The sequence below is a fragment of the Pollachius pollachius genome (assembly GCF_949987615.1).
Source record: "Pollachius pollachius genome assembly, chromosome: 5".
NCBI lineage: Eukaryota > Metazoa > Chordata > Actinopteri > Gadiformes > Gadidae > Pollachius > Pollachius pollachius.
Window position 1 is genome coordinate 28,111,895 of NC_136938.1, and position 10,118 is coordinate 28,122,012.

General features: G+C 42.5%; 1 protein-coding gene across 2 annotated transcripts in view; it reads right to left on the reverse strand.

Moving 5' to 3' along the window:
* The window catches only part of tcf12 (transcription factor 12), a 45,996-nt gene extending 44,996 nt beyond the window's left edge, over positions 1-1,000 (reverse strand). For both annotated transcript variants that reach the window (XM_079736433.1, XM_079736432.1), the window contains exons 1-2: positions 862-1,000; positions 47-146 (exon numbers count right to left, since the gene is read on the reverse strand). In XM_079736433.1, the coding sequence (XP_079592559.1) occupies positions 47-118 (72 nt within the window). In that variant the 5' untranslated portion in view covers positions 119-146; positions 862-1,000. The remainder of the gene's footprint in view (positions 1-46; positions 147-861) is intronic.
* Positions 1,001-10,118: the final 9,118 nt, after the last annotated feature.

Here is a 10,118-nt window from a genome sequence, read left to right on the forward strand (position 1 = left end):
CACATTGAACGTTTAAAAGTTAAAAGTATAATCCCAGGCGTCCTACCGCACTGAAGTCCAGTAGATCACTTAATTCCTTGTCGGTTCCAACAGCGGCGCTCCGCTGCGGGGGATCCATCCTGGAGATCTGGAAGATCTAGAGAGATCTAGAGAGACCGAGGCATCACTTCTCCATGTGATGACGCACGGAAGCGTTTCAACAAATATGTAGACGATCAAGTGTCGACTTCCAGATCGTTTGATAAACTGTTTAACACACTGGTGGTCCCGTTCGAGCCCCGCACTACTGATCGTTTCGGCATCACACAGGCGGAGGAGGGGTGTGCGCGCGCACGCACGCACACACACACACACACACACACACACACACACACACACACACACACACACACACACACACACACACCCTAGAGGGATGTGCGCGTTCGCGTGTGTGTGTGTGTGTGGTGCTGCTTTATCAAGCGGATGAACAATCAGAAGCTCTGACTCGGAGGAAAGAGGCTCCGAGCAGCCTCTAAACCGTTCGCTCCTGAGACGAGACGAAGATGCAGATGTGATGGCTTTCCTATACATTATCTGCTGAATATCAGCACATATTGAGGGATAAAGGGGTGAGGGTGGAGCAGGGTGATGCACGGTGGCAGTAAGGCTGCACGCCACGGCGAGGCTCTCACTCACATCACGTTACTTATCATCACTCCTTCATCCACAAAGTCCCTTTAGCTGAGGTCAATTGATACTGAGTTTGAGAGAGAAGTTCCAGCGCCTCACGGCCCGGTGTCATGTTGGTCTTTCTTATCCTTCTTAACTCCCAAGTTCTCTCACTCTTCGAAATCTTAGTTAAACTACTGGACGTTGTACCTTTTATCCGAGCAGTGCTCCACTGGGGTCCATCCGCAGGAGTAGAAGCTGGGGTTTGGTGCAAAATGACTCCACATTAAACCATACAGTGATAAAATCGCGATAAACGCAGATATCCTCTGTATCTGTGTGTTATCAGTTTCCCTGAGCAGACATTTTTTGCTCCGCGGAAGCCTCAGAACGGCGATTAAATGAGTATCCCTCCGCCGTACCGTCTAGTCCCTCGCTGTGCACAAGATGACCCAACTGACCCCACTACTGACCCCCAGACACAACTAACGGAGTCCTGTTGATAGGAAATATGTGATGCCGCTATGTCCAGCGCTTGAGAGGTTGATAAATAGCTTAATAATTGTTAAATTCTTTATTTCTCGCAGAACAAATATGTGAACCTGTATGTTGAAAGACATACATTCGCGTTTGTGTGTGTGTTAGAGTGTGTGTGTGTGTGTGTTTGTGTGCATGCGCGTGTGCGTGTGCGTGCGTGTGTGTGTGTGTGTGTGTGTGTGTGTGTGTGTGTGTGTGTGTGTGTGTGTGTGTGTGTGTGTGTGTGTGTGTGTGTGTGTGAATGGAGGTTCATACTCTCATGAACACGAAACACCCCTCTGCTGGTCAGAGAGTGCACAACAGACGTACTGATAATTTCACGACAATAACAATAACAATAAAAAGGAAGGAGAAATTAAGTGAATGGGATTCTTTTTGTGTCAAATCAGTAACACCTAGTAGAACAGTTGTGCATTGGTCTGAGGGTCCCATACCGTGGAAGCAATTGAGCAAAAAGCCATTTCCAATAGTAAATTAAAGGGATTCTATAATTTTTTTTTTGAATAAAATGGTAGGTGTGTGACCAGGGTGAAACAACATGTTTTAGTTATGTTGAAATGTCACCAAATTCTGATTAGTAAGAAGTAAATATGTGTTTAAGCTATGTTCAAGGTCCCTTTTGTAACCTGTTCCAACCCGTATGTCAATGTGTTTTCATTACCTGTACTGTCGCTTTAAGAAAAGTTCGTGTTTTAGTGACGTATATGCAGCGCCAAGCTCAGAATGCGGTTGGCTATCTGAGTGGAGGTATGTGGATGTATTTGTCGTCACATTTTAAGCATATAAATCGTTTTGTAGATAATGTGAATGTTATATATGAACATGCTACAGCACCGTTATAACAGCTAACGCTTTGCAAATGTAACTTTTGAGAGTTTATTGTATATATGTGCGTCAGAGTATCCGTTTGTTTGTTTGCTAGGCGGGAATGTGGTTCTGGCTATGACGGTTTACATGCGGTTTACATGCGGTGACATGATTTTCTTTGGCTCATCCAGGTATGAATGTTTTATCTGTGTGTATATTATCTATGCTGGTTATGTTTATGTTTGTTGGAGTGCAGTCAAATCGCATTCATTATGCTATCTTGTTTATTTTTATGTTATTATATATTGTGAGAATGCGGTTGGCTATCTGAGTGGAGGCGGGAATGTGGTCCTGGCTATGACGGTTTACATGCGGTGACATGATTTTCTTTGGCTCATCCAGATTCCAATAAATGAGAAACCCTCCATTGTTGTCCAGCCGTCCTCCCACCCTTCCAACGCATTCGCCAGAACACAACGCAGTTCAACACCCGTTACAGGTGCATATTATATTATCCTTGGGTGTGTCTAATTAGTACCACCTAGTAGAAAAGTTCTGCATTGGTTTGGGGTGTTTTGGTACTGATACATCAAAGCTATTGAGCAAAAAGCTATTTCCCATTGGAAATGAATGGGAGTGATTTATTGACGGTCCCTTTGTTAAAAGCAAGCAGTCAGTAGCAAGTGGGCTTCCCTAGGTTGTCCTCCAAAACGGACTGAAAGTACGGCAGGAACCGCTGATGAACCCGAAATGAATATACGAATATCTGTCTAATATCCGACAACAAACTAACTTCACCACCGTCTTTTCCCCTCCGTTTTCCTTGGCAGCGTTTCAGGATTTTCTCCTTAAAGATGCACTCATTGCAAAACGCATCTAGCGGTAGAAACGGTGTAGTACATATTCAAGGCCACTTTGTGTCGCTGGTTCTCCACAGAGAAAGAGAAGAAGACGAGGCGGGGCATGCGCATCAAGCCTGCGCGCTGTATAGAGTGGCGACGTCAAGCCTCTTCCGGTAGAGCCAATGGGACCAGTGTTGGGAAGTTCGACTCTTTTTACTGAATCGGATCTTCAACTCGGTCAGAAAATTGAACGAATCTTTTTTTGAGTCATTTCGTTCATTTTTACAGCGGGTGGCGCTGTAGCCCCCTTGTGGGCGTTGTAAAAAAGGCTGCGGTTCTTAACGCTTAACACTGAAGGCAACATGGTTTGCTTCAGCTGAGCTGCTGAATACACACAATGTCACAAGCAATTCAAACCATGTGAAAACCTAGGTAAGCAAAAACACCACAATAAAGTGACTTGTGTCCTGTATCCTCATTTTGACAATTAGTAAGACAATTAAGTAAGACAAAAAGTATAAATAAATAAGTTCCTTAAAGTGTTACATGGTGCATTTATTGTCTTATTATTATTACATTTGTTATTATTATTATTATATTTTATGGCAGAGTATAACACAAAATCAATATGTTGATATAATTTTCAAAAGTATTTATTTATAAACACTTATAAACCCAATCCAAACCAACAACAATATTGCACAATTAAGTAAAAGTAACAAGTATATTAAGCAGTTTAAGGCCTGCTCTAAGGCAAGTTGGCATTGAGAAACACAAGCTCGCGGACCTTGGAGGGGCTGAGCCTGTTCCGTCTGTCAGTGATGATCTGCCCAGTCTTTGAGAAAATTCTCTCAGAGGGCACAGATGTGGCCACAATGCACAGTCTTGTCTTCATCACTTCACACAGACTTTTAAATACTGGAGAGCACATCCTCCACCATGCCAGAGAGTCTGATGTGCGGGGTAGGAGTGGCTCTGCAAGGTAGGCCCGTATCTCCATCATGGCAGCAGTTGAGATGCTTGATGTGGCAGAATTGGATTAAGTGGAAGCGCTGGTGTTTGCTACCCTCTCATCAAAGTCTTCCCAAAACATGGCCCCTGCGCTGGCAGCCGCAGCAGGATCTTGACCCCCCCTCCTCCTCACTGTGACCAGGGTGATGGTGTGCTGCAGTAGCTGTAATCCTCTTTACAGCATCATCTGCTGCCTTGTCGTTCACAAAGGCTTGCTTTTTGAACCTTGGGTCCAAACAAGTAGCATCAGCAAGCTTCTCAATTTGCTCCACCTTACTGAACCTCTTCTGCATCTCTGCCATCAGACAGTCCACCAGTTTTTGAACTGGTTCATGGATGGATGGATTCCTTTGATGGCGGGCAACAATCCTCTGAAGACCCCTTGCCATCAGGATCACTTTGGAGGCAGTCACAAACCTACAGACAGAGTTGAATTATTCAAATGTTCTTAAAAGCAGTTATAACAGTATACTATTACAAAGTCAATGTCATGCTTCTTTGTTAACAGTAAGGATGCAGTTAAAAATCTATCACTTACTATAATTTTTGTTTAAAATATGAAGTTTGTGCTTATTATGTGCATGTACATTGAGAGCAAAGTTAGATAGGAGTCAAATTCATTTATGTGTACACTGATTCATCCAATAAAAGTGATTTTAATTTAATATGAACATTAATCACTTTATCTACATACCTCTCAGCGCTCACTTCAATGGTAACCTCCTCAAAAGGCTTGATAATGCCCACTGTTTCACGGGCAATTCCCCATTCCTCTGTGGACAGTGTGGATAGCGGTGCATTGATAAGTGCCAGGGTGGATATGACTGGATCTTTCACTTCAATGAACCTTTGCAGCATGTAGAATGTTGAATTCCACCTTGTAGCTACATCCTGCTTCAAACGCAGTTGCTCCTGGCCCATCTGTTGCTGTGTGGCCTTCAGCTTGTCTGAAGCAACTGTGCTTCTGTGGAAATATTCAACCACAGCTTTTATTTTTTGAATTGTGCCCTGAACCTCCCTAAGTGCAGCTCTAAGAATGAGGTTCAACACATGTGCAAAGCATGGTATGTGGTCCCAGTGCAGGTGATCTCTCAGGGCTGCCACAATGTTGCTGGCATTTTCTGTGACACAAGCTACAACTTTGTCTATGACACCCCATTCGGTTGAAACTCTCTTCAGCTCACTTGCCAGGTGAGCTGAAGTGTGTCTGTCTGTCAAGGCAAAACAGTCCAGGAGATGGGAGGTCATAGCAAAATCCTGAATATAGTGGCAGGTCACAGACATGTAACTTGTGGTCATCACAGATGTCCAGCAGTCTGTTGTGAGACATACAGCAGGAGCACTCTTGATTTTTTCAAATAACTCAGCTCTTAGTTTTCCATACATCTTAGGCAGTAGAGCTTGAGACAGTGTTTTCCTGCTAGGCAGAGTGTATGAAGGGTCCAGGGTCTTTGAAAAATCTTTGAAGCCTTTGTCCTCAACGATGGAGAATGGTTGATAGTCACAAGCTATCATTTTTATCAGTGCTTCATCCAGTTTGGTCTGCCTGAGCGGATCCATTGGCCTTGTTACATAAGTGCCCATCAGTGTTTGTTGAGGCCTCCGTGGCCTAACTGCTGCTTGGGTGGTGGTGGTGGTGGGTGCTGCTGGTGTACTGGATGTTGCAGAAGCTGTAGCCAGTGTTGCAGCAGCAGCGATTGGAGGTCCAGATGAAGTGCTGCTGGTGGAGATATTTGAAGCTGCTGCAGTGGCTCCATCGTCACTCTCTACCCTCACTTGTGCTAACTGCACAGTTGGATGTGCTGCTTTCAGGTGCCTTCTCAAATTCGAAGTGCTTCCTCCTTGCACTGATAAAAGTCTTTTGCAAATATTGCACTTGGCTTTGGTGGCTGAAATTTCACCAAAGTGGTTCCAAATGTCACTTCTTTTCCTTCCACTCATTTTCCTGACCTGCTCAGACCTCTGTTGTTTGTGTTCTGATTAAACCTGACACCTAATGTAAATGTATGGGGATGAGTGAGGGATGGGTCACTGCCCCCGCATGGAGCCTTGGATGACGGGAGCACTCAATTTGTGGGACAGGATCTCATCACTCCTAGTAGCCCAGTCTGTGCAACATTAAATTGTGATGAGGTGAAAAGCTGTCTCATGAGAGTCAATCAATTGACACTTTTCACACTCTTTCATGCCAAACATCAATTAGCTCAGGCAGTGGAAAAGAAATATATAAATAATGTCAACTCGCGACGTAAATCAGATTTTGCCTAGCCGATGCCGTGCGAACAGCGATACCGGCATATGCCGTGACTGTAACCAAGTGAACCCCGTCTTGCGCTGTTAAAGTGTGAACGCTGACAGTGTGTGACAGTGGTCTTTGCACCGAGATGCAAACCTGGTCTGTGTGAGCTGCACTTTATCAGAGGCTCTGAAGTTAACATTTATGGAGGATTTGTCGTGCTTTTTCACCTCCTTTCCTCATCCGATCCTAAATGGTTGTGTCTGTCACCGCAGCAGCAGAGCAGGGTAGGGGAGAGCCGGGTCGATTATTTGAAACACGGGACGATTGAAACACAGTTTTCCTCGAAAACCACGCATGGCTTTTACGTCGTCACTACGTTCAGCACGCAAGAATGACCAACCCCGGGAAATTTACGTCCCACCGTTCAAATGTTATCCCCCGAACCTGTTTTCGAGAGCGCTAAGTAAAATCCTTCCTGTGGTAGTGTTTTTGTAATAGATAGTTGTGTTTTTTGTTTCATGCCATAGTAATATGACTATACAACAGATGAAAAAGACGTTTAACTGAAAAGTGTTTCAATCGACCCGGCTCTATTAGTATAGCGCAGGTAGACTTAAAAAAAATAATTCTCATTATATTGTAGCGACCCTGGGACATTTAAATAGTTTGTGTGTTATGTGTTGCATTGTATTTCGTTGTCCGTTATGCAAGTTGTTCTATGCGCTTGTATTGCAATGTTGTTCTTGTCAATCAGTGTGGGGGCGAATCATTAGGTCAGCTGGGGGAGGGGCCTTGGAAGAACTGGAGGGTGGGGCCTGGCACGTGCGGCTGACCGTGCGGCGGGTTGGGGAGTATGGGTTTTTGCTTCGTGTGGGATTTTCGCCGTGGTTTACGTGTTTCAGTGACCTAGTTTGGTGCCATTAAAAAGTTTGTTCCAATACCGATGACTGGACATCGTTATGTCAGCGAGGTCATTACAATATGTTTACTTTTTCTCCCGACATGTCAGAGAACACAGATGTGCAGAAAGTAAAGAAAAATACGAGCAAAAACGCATTGTAGACGAAGTACATGAGCAATTAAAGTTCAGAAGTTTAACTATATATATAATATAATTCAAATCAAAAAAATTACAAGAACTGAAGGCCACTGATTAATTATGATTTCATGAATGAATAATGTATTATGATATTTTATTATTCTATGGTAGAGTATAACACAAAATCAACACGTTGATATAATTTTTGAAAGTATTTATTTACAAACACACTTTACATTATATAATCAATAACACTATACACATCTACAAGAACCGAAGACCACTAATTAATTATGATTTCATGAATAAATAATGTATGTCGGGTTTCACGTGACAAATGAATGAACGTCACAAATCAGATATCATTCATTTCCTTGTTCGTAGCTGGCCTACAGCTGTCACGTGACAAATGAACGAGAGACCGATCCATATGAACGAATCGTATGAACGAATCGTATGAACGAACCGTATGAACGATCCGTATGAACGAACATATGAACGAACCGTATGAACGATCCGTATGAACGAACGTATGGCTGTCACATGACAAATGAACGAGGACCTGAGTGAGTCGTGAACGAATCATTTCTGCTTCCTCTCCTACTGACTGAGCTTATGCAGCTGCCTGCCATGTGGCGAGGTAAGGTACTGCATCAAAATGAACGAATCACTCACTGAGATGACTCATGACTCCCGAGTCATATGAAAGATTCGTTCATATTGAAGGAATCGTTCACGAACGACACATCACTAAATGGGACCTATGAGATCGAAAAATATGAATGGGTTTCAATGGAGAGAAAGTAATTATTTTCTGGTCCCATTCTTTATATGCCCCGGATTACACATTTGTTGTTTGTGGATTCAAATGATAATTTTTCATGCAAAGAAAACCAAAGAAATGAAAAGAAGTTTGATTATGTTAGGTTTTGTGTGAGGCCGCTTTGTGAACTACAGCCCCTTGCTGCTCTCGACTCGAATGACATACGTCAACACCACTCTGGTACAGACATGGCGATCTCTCTGCTCCACTTCACCGCTTTTTTCCAAGGGAGGATAACAGCGTCGAGAGAGGTGAAAACCATTATAAGTCGGGGCATGTTGAGACTTTCAGTTATGCCGATGGGGAGATTGTCGGTCTTGTCCACGCCAGTCGCAGGGAGCGTGACGTCACATACGAGACGTGTAGTCTTTCTCATTGTGTTTTCTCTACAGCCTTTTACTGAACAATTGCACAATAAACGGTCAAACTCTTGACATGAAAGATTATCATTTAAATCCACAAACAACATATGTGTAATCCAGGGCATATAGAGACTGGGACCAGAAGAAAATTACTTTCTCTGCATTGAAACCCATTCATATTTTTAGATCTCATAGGTCCAATGGGCTCTACCGGAAGAGGCGTGACTTCGTCACTTTCTAGAGTGCCCACTCAGATGTAAACCAGATGTAGCTAGCTGGTTATTGTGTAACCGACATTTACCTTCCCGCACATATATACAGGGCTCGGGGGTAAAGTGTAAAGTATGACCAAGTGTTTCTTTCTGTTCAATAGATAGAACTTTATCAATCCCTTGTAGGAGAAATTTGTTAATGTTTGTCCCTATAAAACAATAATGGTAAAAAAAATAAATACAAAACATGACGGTAACTAAGTAAGTCAAACTGTCCATTCTGAAGGCTCTACTTAACCACTCCCCCTACTCAGTTCCACCAATGCCAAGCGAACAACTGAATAGGGGAGGGCGTAGCCTAACTAGTTTGTGTATGACCCAGAGAAACGCAACGCAAATTCAATGTGAACATGTATGACGCTTTAATAAAATCCCAAACGATTTTGAAATTCCGCCACACATTTTTTTAAAAGTGTCTCAAAAAGAGGGCATGTTCGGGCAAAAGAGGACGTCTGGCTACCCTACGTACGGAAAACCCATTTGATTCCTAACTGTTCCACTGTTAATAGCGGCCCAAATTGGGGGGCGCTATCCTGGTAATTTCTCTGCGTGAGAAATACGAAGTGTGGCGTGTGAGCGTGTGCATGGGTTGAATTGCGTGTGTCTCACGCCGAATGCGTGAGACTTGAGAGCCCTGTGTATAACCAACTGGTTATATATATGTGCTGTAACCACAGCTTTGCCACCCATTTAAAGACCATTTTTAAAGTAAGTGTATTTACGCGTTTCGTGTATACACTTTAAGTGTATACATGTCTGACGTCTCTTTAAAATTGTACACTTCTCTTATATATTCTCTTATAACAAACGTTAGCCACCAATACATTCAATCTGTCCTTAATTAAATGATTGTAAAACAGGTTAAGCATCCTGTTAGGCTGTATTGATATTTAATAATACATATTTTTGGATGTGTAGAAAATCTGCAAAAATGATGTCTAAATCGTATCGGCCTAATAAATGAGATTAACACATTTAATCTTCAATTTTATCAGTGCACCTGACAGGAGACTAATAATGCTTGCATAATGTTCTGATTCATATAATGGAAGAATAGATTAGATACAGTACATGACTGTTCTGCATTACGGTACAGAGCATTATGCTGGGTCCAGTCGCAGATCTGTTCCACAGTGAACCATACGACTGGGCCGGTGAAGCATTTTGCATTCAAAGCATCAGATTTTGGTCAGGTAGGCAAGTGTAGAGTTCTATTTCTGTTAAAGTTATTAAAGATATTTGAAAATATATGCCATTACAATGCAGGTTTACTGAAGGTGTTATAAAGCCGTTTAAAGGATAATGACGGTTTGATATATGACTGCCACCTGTTGGATAAAATAAAGGAATTCTCTTTCTTTGCGTGTGTGTGTGTGTGTGTGTGTATATATGTATATATATATATATATATATATATATATATATATATATATACACACACACACACACAATATAATAAATAAAACAAAATGGCCTGGATATTTTAAACATATAAACCGCCACGCACGGTTTGCTAGTTGTGTTTTTTTTATTAA